We start from the raw sequence: 22,766 nt of genomic DNA, 5'->3' as shown, positions 1-22,766 counted from the left end.
ACGGCCCAGTTAGTGCATGTCACACTAGTGCGGACTGACACGCTGCACAGAGAAAGCGCAAGAAACAGTTATATATTTAGGAGAGACCGTTAGGAAAGAGAACTATAGGCTGAAAATCTGGGAAAACTTCCCAAAGGTGAGATTGCATAGGTTGTGGAATAGTCTCCCATGGGAAGAATTGGAGGTCCCATATTTGATATTTTAAAAGCACAGTGCTGTGGTGGAACAGTCCTGCATAGGTTGGGAGAGGGACTGGATGATCTAGCTGGCTACTTTTCCTCCCATCATTACATTTGATTCTGTCTACGTTTCTTTCACTGAAATATTGACTCTTATAATTCCATCCTCTTCTCCAGGGTCTCAAAGCTGCTTGCCCAGTAGTGCCACTGAGTGCAAGAAATGAGTCGTCTGATCCACCCATCAGAGACCGTGTATTCAGTTGCAATTCCAGCATCGGGCACAGTGATACAGCATGGAACTGTTTCTTCTTTTAAAAAATATTTTGAAACTCTAGGGTAATTATTTACTATGTTCTGATGATCCACACAAGGTCCAACAAGGTCCCTCTTCCTTCATGGTGACAAACTACATGGACTGATGTCCTATTTTCAAGGTCCTCAAGGAGGACATTGAATCTTTGAATAATATTCGCTGATCCAATGGAATCTCTCCTAACAATAAGAGACACTTGTGTTCTGGTATTGGTGAGAGTTCTTTGTGATGTGCAAACCTCAACATCCGTGTGGAAGACTCTAAAGGATTTTAAAAAAAGGAATTTCTTCTCACCATGATGACTGAGAATTCACATGTGCCACTGCAGTGCTGCCAATGGGAATCATGTGCAGTGCGTTGGGCATGCTGGGGCGTGCGCATAGCACACAGGTCAAAGTATGGGTTTGGTCTGTTATGCTGGATTTTCACCAGGGTGATTAAGATCATAGCCTAGCCCTAATTGTGGAGTGCTCATTAGACTGCTTACTCATGGCAATGCTGAGAGTTAGAACTCGAGGGGTATTTATATGGCTGTACTGTGCATTTGCTCCAGGCTACGCAAGTGATGTTGGGAGAAGTTGATTCATATCCTGTCTCTATCTAGCATGCTTCAGGAGCCTCTATGGATTACACGAATGGTCCGTTGACTTCAATATGGGTTCTGACGAGAGGAAGGTGAACAAGTTATGGCCCTTCAGTAGTTACCTCCCTCCCTTCCCTGGTTCTGCTGTGGCATAGCAGTACAATACAGAGCCATCCTTGCAGGTGCAGGCTGGTGACCCCTCCATTCTTCTTGAATAACTGGAGGACATGAGCTGACTGTCCGGAGAGGTACATCCGCAAGGCAGGGCTTGCCACCGTTCAGCTACCCGCCACTTAGCCTACTCTCGACAGATTCTGCAAACTCCAATCAGGTTAATCTGTGTGAGCAGCTGGACTCTTGGGTACATTTTTTGACCAGGACCCAGAGTCAGAACCTCGTGAGGTTTTGGCCATTGGAGGCAACAATTCAGGGACGTTGTCAGCTGCTTCTTCTATCTTTTGCGTTCCACTGTCCAATACGCTTGAAAATAAAAGAAATAATATTTTCTTTCGCCCCATGCATCTGAAGAAGTGAGGTTTTTACCCACGAAAGCTTATGCTCAAATAAATAAATCTGTTAGTCTTTAAGGTGCCACCGGACTCCTTAATATTTTCTTATTGGCTTTTCCTGTCTCCATTTAGCAAACCTTCCTCTCCCCCGCCCATTTCTTGGGGGTCTAATCCTGCTCCCATTGAAGTCAATGGCAGAATTCCCATTTGTTATAGTGTTGTGGGGTCTGGTTCTTTTGTTTCTAATAAAGCACAAACTAACTTGGTTACTGTTGTTAGCCTAGAGCTGCAAAACTCATTTCCGGACCAGAACTTCCCCAGCTTTCATGTCCATCTCCATTGGCTGTTACCTGTCAGGTGCACAGACACTGATGAAGTCTGCCCATTTGTGTGTAGCTCTCAGTGCGAGGGTGTACAGGTTTTAATGTCTTGCTCTAGAGCAACAGGGATGATTCTGCATCAAATTGTGCCTGAGCTATGCGTGATTTGTACAAACCTAGGGAATGTCGCTTTGTTCCCTTGTGTGGGAAAGACCCCAATGTGATAAGTGAGATTTGAATTCTTCCCTGCTACATTTGAATGACCTGTACGAAATGCACAATTCGAGGAATACGTTGTCTTATAAAAAAAGACCCTTAAATATCCCAATATAATTTTATATTGTAGATTATTTTTAATCTCTCTCAATATAGATATAGATATATATTTTAGATTTGTGGCTTGCATACTGAACATGTAATTATATATGCTCTAAAATAGACTTCAATGTGCATGTGGGAGGAGCAAAGTCACCCCCCAAAGGCCTGGACAGACTGGTTGTAGCCACAAGTACAGTGTGCAGGCAGGAGGCGTTGAAGATTAGAGCTCAGCTACGGCACCTTTTCCCTGATCTAACCTCTCTCTGCTCTGCCAGTCCCAGCCCTCCCTTTGGATATCAGTCCTACACTGCAGCCCACTACTCTTTCAAATCTCTCCCCCCAAAGAGTTCTGTCGATGCTTCCCAACACTCTCGATCTGAAGAATTAATTGAACGCTGGTCCTTGTAGCATGTAAGTGCTGGCCTGTATTCCGCTTCTGCTGGGCCTTTGATGCAAACTTGCTAATGCAGCGCAACGTGGTCCCCAACCTTTCTGTTGCAATAGCATATTCATGTTCCCAGAAGAGTGTGGCGGGCGCCGGACGACCAGCCGCCGAAATGCCACCGAGAAGCAGCGGCGCTTCTTGGCGTTGCCGCTTCTGGGCGGCATTTCGGCGGCTGGTTCCCATGGGCACCGCGTTGGGGACCACTATGCTAGTCCAGTCCTGGGTCTCCAACAGCATCCTGCCAATGCACCTCAATGCTCAGCTTGAGCTTGCTGGGGTATGGACTTGTGCTTTTCCTCCCGTTCTGGAATGTGTAGCCTCTAGCACATATACTGTGTCTATTCCAGTGCAAGACACCTACGGATGTATGGAACTTCATTGACTGGATCTCCATATATAATGGCCCATTGGGCAGACTCTGTTTTTCTCTTGCCTCAGTTTGGAGGGGAGTGGAGGTGGGAAACTGATCCCACGGGTTCCTGTAAATGCAAGGGAAGCCCTGACTTTAATGTGGTTGAAAATGCTGATGTAACACTCGTTGAATTTAAACAGTGGTTCTCACTCTTTTTTCCATCCTAGGCCCCCTTCCCATCTAGCTGAAATCCCAACCCATTTAGAAACATGGGAAAGATGGGGTGATTGTGATCCCTGTGATCCCAACACTTGTTTGTGACAGTCCCTATCCCTGTTCTAGTAGTTGCAACTCCCAAGATGAGAACCCCTTATTTAAAAGATGCCAGAAGCTGATCAAGCCTGGATTTCATTTGTAAATCCAGACCACAGAGCATTAAAAAGCAAACAGGTAAAGTGCAGATGAGAAAATACTTCATTGTTTTGTGGACACCAGAACAGTTGATACCACCTGGTGATACCACCTGGCCCTTATATGGTGCTTTTTCATCATTTGTTCTCAAAGTGCTTAACAAAGGAGATAAATAAATTGGTTAGTCTCTAAGGTGCCACAAGTACTCCTTTTCTTTTTGCGAATACAGACTAACACGGCTGTTACTCTGAAAGGAGATCAGTATAATTATTCCCATTTGACAGGTGGGGAAACAGGCATAGCAACTTGATCTGTCACCAAGCAAGTCAGTGGTAGAGACAGGACTGGAATCTAGGTCTCCTGAGTCCCAGTCCTGCATTCTCTCCACGAGGCCACACAGCCTCAGTGTGTGAGAGAATTAGCATTGGTACAGAGCCTTTTTGAGTAGTGACCAAATGTTACTTCCATCTGAGAGCTGTAGAAAGAGAATTGACCCCAGATCTACAGCTAGGGCCTTTCATTAGAGATTACTGGGATGGCAGTATAGTAAGGTCAGGACCATAGTATAAGAACTAGTACTCATGAGCATATTGGACAAGAAGCTCCTTTTCTCTGTTGGGATTTCCAGGCTGACTCAGGGCAGTAGATGGTCTTATTTTGTTTCTTGCCTACAAAAACTGCTACTCAACAACTTTCAAAGTGGTGCACTGTGGTTTAGGCACATGACTCGCAATAATTGTAATGGAAGTCATGCAGCTAACCCCACATGCCTCACTTGAAAAATGGAGGGGTTAAAATGCAGCCCCATATCAGTTGTCCAAGAGTGACGATCCTATCTCAGTCCTGAGAGTAGGGACTGCGATTACTTCCTTATTTAGTTGACTGAAATAAATACACCAGGACCCCAATTTATAAGTGCTTTTCGAAAGGATCTTTTTAGTTCAGAGTGTAGTTAATCACAGGGCAATGCCATGAACATTTGAAATGTGGATTGCTTCACTGTATTTGCCCTCTGATTTAAAGAAGCCAGTCCTGAAAGTGAAAGCAAAAAGTACGAGTATTCTGCTGAGCCACTCTTAAAGAGAAAGAAAGCAAGCTGCCACCAAAAATCAAGGTTCTTCTCCGAGTTGTGTCCTAGAGAGTGTCTAAAAGCACTTCAAAATCAATAGGTCAGTACTCCCTAGATAAAAGAGGAAGGTTTGAAACCACAAGCAACGCAATATTGAGTTGTTTTTCAGGACGTGAATTAGGATGGTGGTAGGCGTGTGGAAATACTTTCATTTCTAGCCTGACATTTTCAGTTTCTAAAGGAATTTGAAAAGGCAGATTGTTTCAAACTGTAAAATGTTAATGATAAAAATGACAAGTGTGGTCAGTGGCTATTGTAAAAGCTTTTTATTTTTGTGATTAGAGCAATAGTATGTAAGAGTTGAGGTAAATTTGGAATATACCTGAATTTATTAAGAGTTTAGCACAACTGAGCTAAAGTGAAACTTCACAAGCAAGTGGTACAAGGGAGCTTTCAATCTGGAGCCGCAGAACTCCATCAACCAACACCCCCCCATCCCTGTAGCTGCAGAGTTACAAGTGATACATCACCAGAAAAAACAATGAGGAGTCCTTGTGGGACCTTAGAGAATAACAAATTTATTTGGGCATAAGCTTTCGTGGGCTAAAACCCACTTCATCAGATGCATGGAGTAGAAAATACAGTAGGGAGGTATAAATACACAGCATATGAAAAGATGGGAGTCACCAGAAAAAACTCTCATTGAATGTTTGTTTCCAAAGCATGAGATTTGCTAGCTGCTTTTGGAAACAGTAACTTTTCTACACATTAAACCTCCTGTGAATATCCTGCTGTATTTCTCTGTGCACTTGCAGCACAGAGATTGCTGCATTCTATGTTAAAGCTGTTAACTGAATGAAAACAGAATTTGAGCTAATTTGGAAATTAAGCGCAAAACTCTTTCTTATCTGCACTGGAAATTGCGATTGCATCTTTGTTACTCATTGTGTGAACTGTTATTGACACCACTAGACTTGCCAATGTTGTAGCCAATACAACAGAGCCCTGAGGGCAGGTAAGTGATCTGTAGTGTGACTTAGATGGAGGGAACATTAGTTAGTGGCAATAAGAATTTTAAGATAGCTAAACTGTTGTGGTACAGAAGAGGACATCAGTTAATGTGTCACAAAGATATCACTCACCACTGCAGTAAAGGCGAGGAAAAAAAGCTTGAAGTAAGTTAGTGGAAGTTATTTTTGCTTATGTTGACCTATCTGTAATGGGCTTCCTAACCAGGATTTTAACCTTGTGTCCATAGACCTTCCTGCACATTTTAGCAACCATGCATGCACAGTTTAATCTGTGTCTGAACACCATGTGGTAGGTCAGTGTGGCTAGATGCAACGCTGTTGGAATGCTGGGGTTGTGAGAGAGGGGAAATGTGCCGTCCAGTGACAACACAACGACATACTGTCTCGTTGCTTGTAAAACACAGCAGAACTGTTGGTTTGCAGAGAGCCTTACAAAATACTTGTCCAGAACTGATTTTTGTTAATAGAAAACGAATGAGTTTTGACTGGTAAATTATCTGTGTGATGAGTTTTGTCTGTGCGGAGTAAGATGTGCAGTGCTATAAATGAAAACAAATGGGCTGCTTCCTCATGGACTGTGCATTTTATTGGATTGTTTTTGTAAACTTGTAATGATTTGTTTGTCATGTAAATTAAGAGCTAGCAGTTCCCTGCTATCATTTTTCGGAATAGTTAATAAAATGGTCATGATACAGGTCTGTGTGAAGTTGTTCATCTCTGATCAAGGTGATCAAAGCTCCTTTGGTGTAGTGGAACCCCCTGTCAGCTTGGCCGTGTGTGCTGTTGCAGGGCAGGGTGTATTTGGAGTTGCCTGGGTTAGTGTTAGGGGTAATATGCCTGGCACCGCTTCTGGCATGGGTTGACGGTGGCGTGACCAGGCTGTTGGTGTTGGCGGTGTGTGAGGTGGCTGGCGGGTATCCAGGAGAAGCGCGGGGGTGGCTGAGGGGCTGACGGGGATGACACGGACAGGTGCGGTGGTGGGTGGATGTGATGGGGTGGATGTCACGTTGGGGAGCTCCAGAGCAGGGGCTGGGAATGGGATATCACGGGGGTGGCCGTAGCAGCGGGGATGGCGCGGGCAGGGGTAGGCAGGGTGGGTATCAGTGGTGGGGGGTGGCTGAGACGGGTGGGGATGGCAGAGGTGTGGCTGGGCCCTAGAGAGGGTGGGGCTGGCGGGGCAGGGGTGGGTATCATGCTGGGCAGCTGGCCCTGGCAGGTGTGGGGAGGGCAATGGCCCTGGGTGCCCAAGGGGCCAGAGGTGGGCCCCGGCAGGGGGGGCTAGGCGCGCCGGTTTGCGCCCTGCCGCTGCCTTGTGCGGCACTAGGGGGCGCCGCGGCCGAGCCGCGTTCCGTCCTGGAGAACGAAAATGTCCCTCCTCGCGTTCCATAGCCACCGCGGCGCTGATGGGCTGGGCCCGGGGTGGAGAGGCCGGTCATGTGATTTCGCCCCTGCCCGGGGCTTCCGGTGTGAGCTGCGGGAGCGAGGCGGCCGCCGGGGATGGCGGAGGCCGCGAGACCCCCGCGCAGGGAGCGCCCCAAGCCCGGCAGGGGCAAGGCCAAGGCCAAGGTACGGGGCGGGGCGCGGCGCGCGGGGACCCTCGGCCACCCCCGGCTCCGCACGGGACGGGAGGCGCCTGGTCCCGGTCGTGAGGGGGGCTGGAGCTCGCTCCCGGAGCTGGTCCCCCAGGGGCCGGGCCTGGCCGGAGAGGGGAGCACAGCGCGGGCGTGTCCCCGCGGGAGCTGACTCGGCCCTTCGGAGCTCCCGAGCCGCCCTGTGCTCCGCCTCCGCTCCCCCCGCCGGCCCGCCCGCCCGCTGCCGCCTGGGCTGCGCGTTGCGGGGCAGGGGCTGCCACTGGCGGGGTCTGCCTGGGGCCTGGCGGGCCTCCGGGCGCTGCCTTCGCTGGTACTGTTTTATTCTAGTTAAACATGGCTCGACCCTCGTCCCTGTGACTGGGTCGAGCTGCTGATCCTCTCCGGTGCGATCCCCCCCGGTGCGTGTCCTGGTTCCCATCGCAAGTGGCGGGATTCACTCCGTCATTACAAATAACACCCCTCGCCCGCGGGCACCACTTGTCACCTGGCTTTGCCGTAGCATCTTGGGTCTCCTGCAGAGTTCGAGCCTCTTTCCTCCCCGATGTAAATAGCAGCCTGCTTTAGTCACCGAAGGAACTGTCCCGTCATTCCTGCTGAAAGCCATTGGAACTTCTTATATTAATGATTGGGTTGCTGGTATTTCGATCAAATTATAACGAGGCTTCGATTAATCGGGGATTGAATTAAAGGAAATTTATTTTTGCTTAGCAAACTGATACATAGACAGGAATTATGTCAGTCAGCTCTGGGGTGGAGCATTGTAACTACTTAATTGTGTATAGCATTAAAACTAGGGCTGTCGATGAATCGCAGTTAACTCATGTGATTAATTCAAAAAAATTAATCGAGATTAATCGCAGTTTTAATCGCACTGTTAAACAATAGAATACCAATTTAAGTTATTAAATATTTTTGGATGTTTTACTACATTTTCAAATATATTTCAATTACAACACAGAATACAAAGTGTACATTGCTCACTTTATATTATTTTTATTACAAATATTTGCATTGTAAAAATGATAAAGAAATAGTATTTTTCAGTTCGTCTCATGCAAGTACTGTAGTGCAATCTCTTTATCATGAAAGTGCAGTTTACAAATGTAGATTTTTTTTGTTACATAACTGCACTCAAAAAAAAAAACAATGTAAAATTTTAGAGCCTACAAGTTCACTCAGTCCTACTACTTGTTCTACCAATCGCTAAGACAAACAAGTTTCAGAGTAACAGCCGTGTTAGTCTGTATTCGCAAAAAGAAAAGGAGGACTTGTGGCACCTTAGAGACTAACCGATTTATTTGAGCATGAGCTTTCATGAGCTACAGCTCACTTCATCGGATGCATACCGTGGAAACTGCAGCAGACTTTATATATACACAGAGAATATGAAACAATACCTCCTCTCACCCCACTGTCCTGCTGGTAATAGCTTATCTAAAGTGATCATCAAGTTGGGCCATTTCCAGCACAAATCCAGGTTTTCTCACCCTCCACCCCCCCACACAAATTCACTCTCTTGCTGGTGATAGCCCATCCAAAGTGACAACTCTTTACACAATGTGCATGATAATCAAGTTGGGCCATTTCCTGCACAAATCCAGGTTCTCTCACCCCCCTCCCAAAAACCACACACACAAACCCACTATCCTGCTGGTAATAGCTCATCCAAAGTGACCATTCTCCCTACAATGTGCATGATAATTAAGGTGGGCCATTTCCAGCACAAATCCAGGTTTTCTCACATCCCCCCCACCCCCATACATCCACCCCCTGGATTTGTGCTGGAAATGGCCCACCTTAATTATCATGCACATTGTAGGGAGAATGGTCACTTTGGATGAGCTATTACCAGCAGGATAGTGAATTTGTGTGTGTGGTTTTTGGGAGGGGGGTGAGGGGGTGAGAGAACCTGGATTTGTGCAGGAAATGGCCCAACTTGATTATCATGCACATTGTGTAAAGAGTTGTCACTTTGGATGGGCTATCACCAGCAGGAGAGTGAATTTGTGTGGGGGGGTGGAGGGTGAGAAAACCTGGATTTGTGCTGGAAATGGCCCAACCTGATGATCACTTTAGATAAGCTATTACCAGCAGGACAGTGGGGTGGGAGGGGGTCTTGTTTCATGGTCTCTGTGTGTATATAATGTCTACTGCAGTTTCCACGGTATGCATCCGATGAAGTGAGCTGTAGCTCACGAAAGCTTATGCTCAAATAAATTGGTTAGTCTCTAAGGTGCCACAAGTACTCCTTTTCTTTTTAAGACAAACAAGTTCGTTTACATTTACGGGAGATAATGCTGCCTGCTTCTTATTTACAATGTCACCAGAAAGTGAGAACAGGTGTTTACATGGGACTTTTGTAGCTGACATTGCAAGATATTTACGTTCCAGATACGTTAAACATTCGTATGCCCCTTCATGCTTCAGCCACAATTCCAGAGGACATGCTTCCATGCTGATAACGCTCATTTAAAAAAATAATGTGTTAATTAAATTTGTGACTGAACTCCTTTGGGGAGAATTGTATGTCTCCGGTTCTGTTTTACCCACATTCTGCCATATATTTCATGTTATAATAGTCTTGGATGATGATGTACACTTTGTATTCTGTGTTGTAATTGAAATCATTATATTTGAAATTGTAGAAAACATCCAAAATATTTAAATAAATGGTATTCTATTATTGTTTAACAGTGTGATTAATCACATGATTAATTGTGATTAATTTTTTTAATTGCTTGACATCCTATGCTGTTTTAATTAGGGCTAAGAGTCCTAATACCTCTTCTGGTTAAAACTGTAGCCATGTGTAATGTTGGCTTTGAAATATCCAAAATATGAGGCCACATGGGGTAAGGGACCGCGTATTACTCCTGCAAGAGCCAGTATTTGTTTGTTCATATTTTAAACATACAACTACCTACATATCTTAGCTTTTAATCCTGTTGTAGATGAGATTTGGGCTTCTAGTTGTCTGTTTTGTTTTAGCATCTTGAAATGCAATCTCTCAAGGCTTTCATTTGCTTGCTGCTAATCCTCACCCATCTGACATTAAGATCTAAACCGTTATATCTTGTGTTGGATTTGAATCTCAAGGATTGCTCACTCTTCTCATTTTGCAGTTGTCCCTCTCCATTGATGTAATAAACAGTTGTGCGTGGATAATGGTCTGTGAAATCATGTCAGTCAGAACTGGTCTGAGTAGAGAACCATCAACCCATGTTATATAAACCAAATATCAGTCTCAAGTGTCAACCACTGCTAAGAGCTGTTAACCTACTTAAGAGAAAACATTACCCAAATATGGGTTGGAGAAAGGACTCCAAACCAGAGCTGAGAATAATAACTGTTCCACCATCTTCGTCTAAATTCAGCCTCATTGCACACACAAAACTGAATTCCAGGCCACTGTTTGTGAAGGATTAATTTCTCTCATGGTTGTTGAAAGCCAGTGAAAAGCAACTGGCCTGTTAGTGGTGGGAGTTATCAGTGCCTCTTTCAGAGAAGGTGAACCTCCTGAAGAATGTGATAGTCCATATAGTTCCTAAGAAATAAACACTTCATGTAGACAGTCTCTTAAACTACTGCTCTGTCTTCAACCTCCTCTTTCTTTTAACACCATTACAAGGTAGTGACAATCAAACTCCAGCAACTCTTGGCATTTGTTATCCTGAAACTTTGCACAGTCATTTTTCAGATGAGAACATGGTACCAATTGTTCTCTAGTGACATGAGTGGGTAGCTTCTCTATGGCTATGGATGTCGGTTTAGAGTACTTGCTGTCTCAAGCCTTTTACAAAGTTGATCCATAGTGCTGCTCCGGGTGGATTTGATTTAAATCATGATTTAAATAACTAGTCAGGAAGATTCAATTTAATCATGGATTTCTACACAAAAGTGTATTCTTGTTGGTTGTTATAACCTTAATACATATTTTTCACAACTCTGAGATAGTTGAGACCAAACTGGGTCTCTTTTAGGGCTTCTGCCATTATAGGTTTTCCCTTCTAGTGAGATAATGGTATGGTAGATCTCAAATCAATGAAGGCTACACTCAGAAAGACCTCAAGACTTCTGGAATATGCTGCTGAAACAGTTTCACTTTTGTTTCTACTGCCTGTCCCTCCCTTCTCACATCTATCTCCAGATTTCTTCTTGTCCAGATCTATTCCGTCCCCAATGATGAAACTTTGCACTTCTAGAGAGAGGTAAGGGATTGACTCTGTGAACACACATTTGCAGAGGGACAATAGTTTTGAGGTCTGTTATTTCACCTCTATCCATTATTTATTTATTTATTTATTTAAAAACATTTTTGCTGTTAACAAGCATGTTATCTTTGGAGACAGAAATCCACAGTTTGGGGACTGCAAAACTAAGCATCTCTGATGGTATCTTCTAGACTTAGCACTGAGTCCCATAGGGTAGATAGAAAGATTAACCTAAGTAATTTATACAGAAGCCCCTGGAACCCCCATAAGGTTGGGTCACTAATCCATGAACTACTGGAACTCATTTACAAAACTTTTCTTAAACATTACATGAATATATTGTCTCATAATATAGAATTAGAATTTATAATCCCTATTCCTTGATGAGATATCTTTGAGCTATAATGTATCTTAATTAAAACTAGATCAGTTTTTTTTATAAAATGCTTTTTGAGAAAAAAACCTATTTAAATTAAAAAATCCGTTTTTTTAATTTTTTTCTAAAATCATTGATTTTTATCTACCCTGGTGCTGCTCACCTGTACCCAAGACCTAACTGGAGTGAGCAGAGAAATGTTTTAGTGGTTCCTGTTTATCCTTTCAAATAGGACTTATAGGAGTTACGATGAACAGCTACTACTGATCACTCAAGAACCCTCACATGTGGTGATCTGCAGATAATTTTGGAGAGGTTGAAAGACCCTGGGCTGCTTTGCCAGCAACTTGCTGATGATTCACAGTTTTGTCTCCTGTTTGCTGGATACTTTTCAAGCCATTACAGATGTATCAGTACCTCTGTGATGCATAAAGTGGGGGGGCGGGAGGGGGACTAGCTCCCTTTGATGGACACCCAGCCAGCCAGTTAGCTGTAAAATCCCTCTTGGTCTGTTCTCTGCTTGCTTTGTAATACAAGCCTGGAGTGGCAAGTATTAATTTTTAAAATCCTTGTGGGCCCCCACTTCTGCGCTCGGAGTGACAGAGTGGGGATTCAGCCTTGACAACCTCTAAAAGGTTAGCACATGGATGAAAAGCAGCTGTGGTTCTGTCTGAACCCAGTCAAGACAGAAGTAATGTTGGCTGAATGGGGAAATCCTTTGAACGACACACAGCTCTCCCCCTTCATCAAATGCATCTCCTGTCAATTCATCAAGGAGGTATTGAGTCTTGGGGTGTTTCTGAACTCACTACTAATTTTGGACACCCCACCTAGGAAGCAACAATGATTGGAAATATTTTTTCACCTCTAGTTTACCAGAAAATTACAAGCTGCTTTTCTTGATGAGACTATAGCTAGTGTTCTCTGCTGATCATCCTGACTAAACTCTTGTAATTCAGTACATCTGAGGTTAAAGGTGCGGGCAACATGGGAACTCCAGTTTGCCAGAACACATCAACCTTCATCCTTAGCAGAAAAACTGGCTCTGTTTACATTCAGTGTAATTTCAGGGTACAAGTTGGGGCCCAACCACATCAGTACCTGCTTTTCCATTCATAACCCACTGAACCATATGTGATCCTCTGGGACAGTGCATCTGACAACGTTATGTTCTTGGGAGCAGGAGATGAGGCATCCATCCTTTGCTGAACTTGCTCAGTTGTGTAACCAAGAACTAGAGGGCAGAAAACTGAATCTGAGGTTTTCAGAGAAAGCTTCAAGACTCACCTTTTTGCAAAAGATACAATAAACAAAGATTAGTACTTACATCACTAACAAGAAACAAAACACAATAAGGTGGCAAAGCTACTGAAGCTGCGAGAGGTGAAGAGCCGTTTACCACTGGCATCTGTGTAACTCTTAATTACTGCGTATGACTCAGAACACAGCTGAAAATTTTATTAAAATACAGGTTGAGAAAAGAGTGTTTGTACATCTGCGTATAGTGCTTAGATTATTCACAAAGTTTGTTTTTAAAGTCATAAGATACATATAGTGCATAATCAGCAATAACCCATATTTAGGTGAATGAATTTAAGAATACAGTTTAGATCTTTAGCATCTAAGTATTCAGGTACATTACTCATGAAAAAAGTTACACAGAGCTGGTGGAGGAAAGGAAAATGTATCAATGAGTGAAGATTGTCCCTCAGTCATTGAGAATTTAGGATTGGTTGTCCATTTAGAAAAAACAGTCCATTAGGAAAGTAACAGACTGTTCCATACAGTCTTATGCCCAAATAAATTTGTTAGTCTATAAGGTGCTACAAGTACTTCTCATTGTTTCTGTATGAAACAGTTACAAACTTACGGGTCATAAGACATCTACATTACTTCTAGGACATCCATCAGTGTAGTAAGTCGGGAAAGTAACTCAAATACTTTCCAGTCTGTTGTTGAGTGTCCAGGGAGGTTGAAGTGTTCTACTGGTTTTTGACACTTCCTGGACACTCAATAACAGACTTAAAAGTGACAGGTTTCACAGTAGCAGCCGTGTTAGTCTGTATTCGCAAAAAGAAAAGGAGTGCTTGTGGCACCTTAGAGACGAACCAATTTATTTGAGCATAAGCTTTCGTGAGCTATAGCTCACTTCATCAGATGCATACTGTGGAAAGTGTAGAAGATCTTTTTATATACACACAAAGCATGAAAAAATACCTCCTCCCACCCCACTCTCCTGCTGGTAATAGCTTATCTAAAGTGATCACTCTCCTTACAATGTGTATGATAATCAAGGTGGGCCATTTCCAGCACAAATCAAGGGTTTAACAAGAACGTCTGGGGGGTGGGGTGGGGGAGAAAACAAGGGGAAATAGGTTACCTTGCATAATGACTTAGCCACTCCCAGTCTCTATTCAAGCCTAAGTTAATTGTATCCAATTTGCAAATGAATTCCAATTCAACAGTTTCTCGCTGGAGTCTGGATTTGAAGTTTTTTTTATTGTAATATAGCAACTTTCATGTCTGTAATCGCGTGACCAGAGAGATTGAAGTGTTCTCCGACTGTTTTATGAATGTTATAATTCTTGACATCTGATTTGTGTCCATTTATTCTTTTACGTAGAGACTGTCCAGTTTGCCCAATGTACGTGGCAGAGGGGCATTGCTGGCACATGATGGCATATATCATATTGGTGGATGTGCAGGTGAACGAGCCTCTGATAGTGTGGCTGATGTTATTAGGCCCTGTGGTGGTGTCCCGGAATAGATATGTGGGCACAGTTGGCAACGGGCTTTGTTGCAAGGATAGGTTCCTGGGTTAGTGGTTCTGTTGTGTGGTATGTGGTTGCTGGTGAGTATTTGCTTCAGGTTGGGGGCGCTGTCTGTAGGCAAGAACTGGCCTATCTCCCAAGATTTGTGAGAGTGTTGGGTCATCCTTCAGGATAGGTTGTAGATCCTTAATAATGCGTTGGAGGGGTTTTAGTTGGGGGCTGAAGGTGACGGCTAGTGGCGTTCTGTTATTTTCTTTGTTAGGCCTGTCCTGTAGTAGGTGACTTCTGGGAACTCTTCTGGCTCTATCAATCTGTTTCTTCAGTTCAGCAGGTGGGTATTGTAGTTGTAAGAATGCTTGATAGAGATCTTTTAGGTGTTTGTCTCTGTCTGAGGGGTTGGAGTGGCAATTCTTCAACAAAAAAACTTCAAAAACAGACTCAAACGAGAAACTGCAGAACTGGAATTAATTTGCAAACAGGACACTGTCAAATTAGGCCTGAATAAAGACTGGGAGTGGATGGGTCAATACAAAGACTAATTTCCCCCTACTGTTACTCACACCTTCTTGTCAACTGTTTGAAATGAGCCACCCTGATTACCACTACAAAAGTGATTTTTCCTCCTGTTGATAATAGCCCATTTTAATTGAACTGTCTCGTTAGAACTGACCCCCCACTTGGTAAAGCAACTCCCATCTTTTCATGTTCTGTGTATATATATCTTCCTACTGTATTTTCCATTCCATGCAGCTGATGAAGTGGGTTTTAGCCCATGAAAGCTTATGCCCAAATAAATTTGTTCGTCTCTAAGGTGCCACAAGTACTTCTCGTTGTTTTTGCTGATACAGACTAACACGGCTACCACTCTGAAACCTATTCCATACAGAATTAGAATTCATGTATTTTAATATTGACTATTTAGTCTTCAAATATACAAAACCCAACCCATACATAATTTGCTGTTGGAATTAGTTCTGTTTGACATAAAGTAAATAATCCAATTTTTTTTATGTAAGTTACCTGATAGGCACAACTAGATGTATTTCAGATGCCAGGTTCAGTCCTGTCACTATAAGTCTTCTTTCATATAGGAAAAGTGTCTTTTTTGGGAACATGTTCAGTGGAATTCAGCTTGCAGGGAAGGAAATCCCCTGTGGAGTGGAAGGACTTCCTGTCGTTCCCTCACAACTCGAAAGTGAACTCATCTTGGCCCCTAAACCGTCTGTCACATTTAACTGCACCCTGTCCCATCACTCAGGCAACATGGAGCCATTTTTAGATTCCTCTGCCCTCTTCCATACCCAGGCTCTGGCCAAATCTTATTGGATTTTCCTTTACAGTGTCTAAAACCTATGCTTTACTTTCTGAGCACTGAGATTTTTTACCGTACTTTTGTCGTGTCCGACCTCAATTACTGCATACTCTTAGTCTTTGGCATCTCTGCATTTCAATTTGTTCCTCTCCAAATCATTTTGTGCTGTGAAAATCATCTTCCTGTCCTGCCTCTCTGATTACATCACTCTCTCCTTTAAATCCTTTCTCTGGTTTCTTCTTGTCATCTGCATTAAGTTCAGGCTGTCTCTTCTCTTTCTTACATCTCTGCTCTTCTCCCTTCCTACACATATTTCTTGTTTGTTCCCCTCAAACCTTTTATGTGGTTGCTCCCTTTGTATCCTCCTTCAGCGTTCTTCCATGCTGCCCGTTATGCTTGGGGCAGTGTCCCCTTCTGCACCAAGCAGACACCTAATTTTGAAGAGGGAATTAAAAATATTGCATGTAGTAAGTACATTAACAGTTGCCCATCTAATACTGAATATAAACCTATAAATCCAGCTATTAAATAAAAATAGCCCGCAAATATCCAAAAACAAGACTACTAACCAACTCACTCTGCTTTATGTGGAAGTAACTATACCCTCTTGCCTTGTGTTATGGCTGTCTCCACTGCTGTAATCTGTTGTTGTTCGTTGCAGTAGTGCCTAGAGGCCTGTCTGCACTGTGCTAGGAGGCATTGAACAAACACAATGAAAAGATGGTTCCTGCTTGATAAGTTTACACTCCAAGTATAAAAAGAGAAACAACAGGTGTTATGTTCTTCTTTGAATTCAGAGCCTGATCTTGCAGTTCTTACTCAGATGAAGTTTCTATTGAGTTTGTAGAATTTTTACCCTGAAAAGGAAGAAATGTCAGACTTCATGTAGTCTGCTGGGGACTTCAGTATCAATTTTATGGGGAAGGTGCTCAGATATGATGGTGGTGGGCAGCAGTATAAAATGCTAATGTAAGAGAGAGGTTGATTTTACCTGAATAAAACCTGCAAGGTGGTCTCTTTGGATTTTAAGCATCAAGGAGCATGGGGAATGTACAGGAAAATAAGACAATAAAGTCCAGACTAATGATCCTATAGAAAGAAGTGAACAGGAGAGTATAAAGTAGAGTATCCCTCTTTAAATGGAAAATGAGGCAAACACCCGTATGCGACTGTGGTCACCAGGCACAAATGACAGAGCACATCATATCTGAATGTCCCCTTTGTTCTTTTGCCGGGGGCCTGAAGGACATTCACCAGCTAACTGTTGGGGCAATGTGCTGGCTGTCAAGCTTAGATATACATTTGTAGTTGTTGCTACCTACCCAAGCCATACGAAAGAAGAACAGGAGAATGGGAGATGTGGGATCCAAAAGCAAGCCAAATATATTGCCATTGTATAAAGAAGCTGCAAGCATATGTTTGGATTAAAAGGTGTTCAGTGGGAGGGTGAAAACAAATATGCTAAGTTAGCTGGGGCCTTGATATCTATTGTTGTCTTTTAGCTGCTTTATAAGGCAGAACCGCTCTGCTAGGAAATGTGTGAAATGTTCAGAACTTTACTTTTGTTACTTAGCCTTTTTCCAGTGTTGAGTAGGGACTGAGAGCTCTTCGTTAGTTCCCTCTCTCTGACTTTTGTCACATGATGATTTTCGCAATCTGTTGCATAATATAGAGAAATTAGAGCAGTATAAGCTAACTTTCCCTGTATTTTCTCGGTTCTGCTCTCATTTAGTCTTTTGAACTCTGAATTTTAGCTGTTTGCACAGGAGTGCTTGTATCATATACTGGTTGTATTGTCATATCATGTGATGCTTCCACATGTTTGTGCTTTTGGTGAGAAAGTCATAAAAATATACTTCAGACTAGGCTAGCTGTTTGTCTCCTCACAAGCATAAGCATCCCTGTTCAGTAATAGCTAATGTTAATTGAATAGAGAATAATCAATTTAAAATTCACACCGCTCATTTTATTCAGCTTTTCTACTTCTCCAAGTGACATAATTCCTAGTGAAACTGCTAATTTCTAGGTTATGGATTGCATCGCAGGGCCAGTCTTTAATTAATTGGACATTGCAAGAGCAATATCAGCTGAAAATTTAGGTTTTGTGAAAATAAGCTCTTACAGAACTGAAGACCATTCGGCATGTTTCCGTGAAATTTAAAAACACCTTCCAACGTATTTATATTATGGTACAGCCTAGAGGTTTTTCAGTCAAAGATCAGGGCCCCATTGTTTTACTCATTTGTACAGCACATAGCGCAAAGACAGTCTGTGCCCCTGAATGCTGACAGTTTTTCATTAACAACATGGTGGGCATCATTCCAGCACATGAAAGCAGGGAAATGAAATTGATAGGGCACGGGCTGCTATCTTTTGGGACTAAGGGGTGGGGAAGCTGAAGACTGAGAGTGTGTCAGGCGTGGTGGGGACTGAAAGTTACAGCGTGCACAGTTTCTCTCATGCTGTGTATTAACTCACCTACTTGCTTCCCAAACAAGACATTGAGTAAGAAATAGAGGAGTTCAAAAAAGAGGAAATGAATAAAGGAACACAATCTGCTTAACCAGGGATCATGTGCAGTGTTTGGTACCTTTGGCATGGTCTATAGACATCTGATGAATTTAAAATGTGCTCTGTTTAGCAGAATCCCTTATCATTCGTGGATTAAATGAAACAAGGGGCCTAGTGACTGCAGCTGGCTCTCCAAGTATACTTATTCCATGTCAGCATGCCAGTTGAAATATGCATTTTTTTTCTTACCGTCATAACTACGGAAAATAGGCTGGTGATGTAAGCTTTAGGTACATTGTAATGCAAGACAAATGCTGACTTTCTTTTGTTATTCATTTATGAATGTCAAATTCCTGATACGTGGTCTATTCTTTTGTTTCTAGGAAAAAAAGAAAAAATGCCCTGAAGAGCCCCAGAAGCAGGACTTGGACGAGGTCTTCCTCCCCAGCCAAGCTAGAGATCAAGAGGTGTCTTCTCGAGCGAGCAAGGTGCAGGTGGATCATCCTGAAGTGTTTACAGAGATTCGGCTCAGGGATGAAGTAGAAGATGGAAAAAATGTGAATGAGATGTGTGAGATCTCCTTGACTTCTTCAACCATAGCAGATGAAGGATCCCGATCAGCTACCCTAGAACCTCTAAAACACGGAGAAGAATTCAAAGCTAGTCTCTTGCATGAGAAATGCAGGGAGTGGTCTGAGGAAGATGGTAGAAATAAATTGGACAAACCCCAGAGCATTATGGAAGCACTTGCTAATCAATCAGAAAACTCTGGCATAGGAGAAAGTACCTTTAAATGCAGTGCTGCTTGCACTCAGTCACTAATGGGAATTGTACGGGACAGAGGAACTGAGAAAGTACAAGAGGCTACAAATCCTGTTCTTTCTTTAGAGGCACAACCTGTTCTGTCACAGCTCTCTAATGAAGCCAAAGAGTGTGCTCAACCATCCGGGTTGAAAACTTTGTATCCCGATTTATCTGCTGAATTGTCCCAAGCGAGACTGACCACACTCGCAGTAAAACCGCTATTACATAACGAGAGGCTATATCCAGAGATTCCGTCTGAACCAGAACTAGTGCCATTTACCAAAGAGCAGCTGAAAATCTTTGAGCCGTGTTCGTGGCTGGAGAATGTTGATTCCTACCTGGAGGAGTTTGATAACATTGCTCATCAGGATAGACATGAGTTTCACGAATTGCTCCTGAACTATTGGCGCTGTAGGAAGCAGCTCTTGCTGGCTGAGGCTGAGCTACAGGCCATGACATCAGATTGCCAAAGTGCCAAGGGCAGGTTATGGATTTTTAAGGAGGAACAGCAGTCTGTCAAGGTGGTGTAACTGAAGTTGCTTTTGATCCTGGCTTGGCTATGATCCTAGTCATGTGCTCTGCTGAATGTGGATGTTTGCTGTATTTAAGCTGGCTTGTACAGAGAGATTTATTTGCCTTGGATGTTGTCTTTTTTTTTTTTTTTTTTAATTTTTCTGTTCAAAGGAAAATAAACCTGTCACTGCTTAAGTCAAGTTCATTACATAGAAATACTTTATTCCACTGAATCCTTGATTTTAAACTTGTAACTAATATAGTGGAGTGCAGTCTCCCTTACAATGAGCTCTGATATACTAAAATTCCTGTATGCAGTGAATTGGAGTGAGAGTTCCAATGCATTGCAATAAAAAAACTGGAATTCAGCTTAGAATCACCTTCTGCTGTTAGTGAAATACTTCATTATGGTGCCTATCCTGTCCAGCCTCCTTCCTGGGTGTGGATGACTCCATGTCCAATAGTCTTGGTACAGTGGTTCTGGAAGGATTTGAAGATGCAGCGCAGCAGCCTGGTTATTTGGAGCAAGGGGACTGAGGGGCTAGATCCACTTCCACTGGTTGTTGCTTCCTTTATGCAGCACAGAGATTCCTGTTTGTGGCTACCACTGCAGCCCTGAAGTATCTTTGGGCTTGTCTATGCTGCACCGCAGTGTGGACTACCGGGGTGTGAATTGCAGAGTGCACCAAAGTGTTACGCTCAGCTACCCCATTCAAAAGAAGGTACCGACTTCATATTAACATAGTCCTGTTTGCAAGAGGACTGTGTTACTGAGAACTAGGTACCATCTAGTTTGCACCAGCAGCTTCAATGTGGGGCAGTTACAGCACAATACTTCAGTGTGCTCTGCAGTTCGCACCCCTGTAGTCCACACTGCAGTGCACTGTAGACATAGCCTGTGTAGCTCTGCAGTTGCCTAATGGGGAAGGATTGTTCTGCCCAGGTCTCGGGAGAACCCCATCACACAGCTTGATGTTTCAGCTGTATGCTGATTTGCAGGAGTTGGTCTTATAGGGCCCTGTCTTCAACAAGGAAAATGGGAGATACTCAGGAGTGGTAGAAGTTGTAGTCAGTGTAGATGTTCTTACCCCTGTCCGGTCCTTCCCAGAGCAAGTTTAGATAGCAAGAATGTGTAAGCCGTATGTATTCGAGAACTTCCTCTTTTGCTCCCATGAGTTGAGCTACAAGCCTGGTGAATTCCCTGTCCAATTTTTCCTACACTAGATGAGACTTGAGGGCCCCAATGTATGGATATTACTCTTTTTTTAGATGAATGTGGTCTAAATTAACATTATAGAGTTTAATTACGATTGAATTTTATCAGTCTCTTAAATTTAGTATTTATCCATTTTTATGTGCAAAACATCTACACTCTATCCACTGACTTTTACATTAATATAACTGATTTCCTAGTGTAAAATCCTGCATGTGCTGTGAACAAGTTTCAAACCAAAGTTTATAAGTGTGTGCTTTGAAACTTAGTTGTATGGCTGTAGGAAGCAATGACATGGGCAGAATGAAATAATGGCTTCATTATATTAAAGAACATCGGATGAGGTTTGGAAAGACTCCACTCAATGACCTGATTTGCAGTTTGAGGAAAGTCCTTTCACTCTTGGCAAGTCTGAATAATTTTAAAATATATTGTGGCAAATTGATGTAAGGTGGGCTGGAGTCTAGAAAAATCCTCCTCTTGCTTGTGTACATATTGTGACTTTAAAATAAGATCAGGGTGGGCCTGGAAATTCTTTGTATGTTTTATACATACATTTTACGACTAGACTGGACCAAGGCTGTGAGGCAGGTGTGCTCTGCTGGATTGGGTGTGAGGGTGGGAGTCGAGAGACCTGATTTTATTCTCACTTCTGCCACTGACTCACTGCGTGATCTTGGGCCAGTCACTGAAACTCAAATTTTTAAAAATAGTTTCTGATTTTGGGTACTTGGGTTTGCAGGGCCTGATTTTTCAGAGGTGCTGGGCAGTCATCTGCTCCAGTGCTCAGTGCCCCTGAAAATCAAGTTGGACATCTAAAATCAGAATCTGCTTTCAAAAATGTCTTGGCCTGTTTCCCCATCTGTTATCTGCGCAGAATATTGCTGACCCGCCTTTGCAAAGAGCTTTGAAATCTGTGGCTTAAAAGCTCATGTAAGTGCACATTTTTTTTAACACACTTTAAAAAGAAAGCGCATAAAATAATTGTTCTCTTTGCAGGGTATCTGTGCAGATCAGTGCCAAGTGTCTGACTACCATCGCTACCAGACAGTAGAGATGAATGCAAGTGTGTTGGGGGAACTAAAGAGATTGTTTGAAGCCAAAGCGGAGCACGTGCATCAGACGTTGGTGCTTCACTCGTACACTTCAATGTTGTCCCGCTTGCAGGTGGAGTCTTATATCTATGGATTGTTTAATAGCTCATCCCTGCTGAGATCTGTGGCTGTTCAACAACAAGAGCAAGGTGTGTCCCCGATCTGAGTTTCCGCCTCTGGTGTCCCTGGCATGCAGAATACTACACCTGATCTATGTAGTGCCGCTGGCTTTGCCTGTGTCAGAAAAATATTGTAGTTCTGCCTGCAGGGGGGGTGCAGAAGGGAAGCTTTAACTTAAAGTAACAGAGATTTTTATCTCAAAGTTGCTATTTAGTGATTATAAGATGTTTTAAAAAGCCACTCTAAAAAACTAGTGTCTTAGTTTTAGAGTGTAGTAGGGTATTTGTTTGGATTTAATGTAATATACAGTAGAACCTCAGAGTTACGAACACCAGAATTACAAATTGACTGGTCAACCACACACCTCATTTGGAACCGGAAATACGCAATCAGGCAGCAGCAGAGGACCCCCCCCACCCCCCCCCCAAAAAAACAAACCAAACAAAAAAACCCCCCCAAAACAAAACACCAAACGCAGTATATCGTGCTGTGTTAAATGTAAGCTACTAAAAAATAAAGGGGAATTTAAAAAAAAGATTGACAAGATAAGGAAATTCTGCTTGTTTAATTTATAGTAAGATGGTTAAAAGCAGCATTTTTCTTCTGTAAAGTTTCAAAGCTGTATTCAGTCAATATTCAGTTGTAAACTTTTGAAAGAACCCCCATAATGTTTTGTTCAGAGTGACGAACAACATTCCCGAGGTGTTCATAACTCTGAG

At 43.0% G+C, this 22,766-nt stretch overlaps 2 protein-coding genes across 7 annotated transcripts in view; both read left to right on the top strand.

Moving 5' to 3' along the window:
- Positions 1-4,600, top strand: part of PSTPIP2 (proline-serine-threonine phosphatase interacting protein 2) — a 53,621-nt gene extending 49,021 nt beyond the window's left edge. For both annotated transcript variants that reach the window (XM_073343452.1, XM_073343451.1), the window contains one exon: positions 357-4,600. The gene's annotated coding sequence lies outside the window, so the exon portion shown is untranslated. The remainder of the gene's footprint in view (positions 1-356) is intronic.
- A 2,357-nt stretch (positions 4,601-6,957) lies between these two features.
- EPG5 (ectopic P-granules 5 autophagy tethering factor) overlaps positions 6,958-22,766 on the top strand; it is an 84,728-nt gene continuing 68,919 nt past the window's right edge. For all 5 annotated transcript variants that reach the window (XM_073343446.2, XM_073343447.2, XM_073343445.2 and 2 more), the window contains exons 1-3: positions 6,958-7,090; positions 18,687-19,628; positions 21,833-22,076. In XM_073343446.2, the coding sequence (XP_073199547.2) occupies positions 7,028-7,090; positions 18,687-19,628; positions 21,833-22,076 (1,249 nt within the window). In that variant the 5' untranslated portion in view covers positions 6,958-7,027. The remainder of the gene's footprint in view (positions 7,091-18,686; positions 19,629-21,832; positions 22,077-22,766) is intronic.

Source organism: Lepidochelys kempii, chromosome 5 (assembly GCF_965140285.1).
Source record: "Lepidochelys kempii isolate rLepKem1 chromosome 5, rLepKem1.hap1, whole genome shotgun sequence".
In the NCBI taxonomy this organism is placed as follows: domain Eukaryota; kingdom Metazoa; phylum Chordata; order Testudines; family Cheloniidae; genus Lepidochelys; species Lepidochelys kempii.
This window is presented reverse-complemented; position numbering and strand designations above follow the sequence as displayed.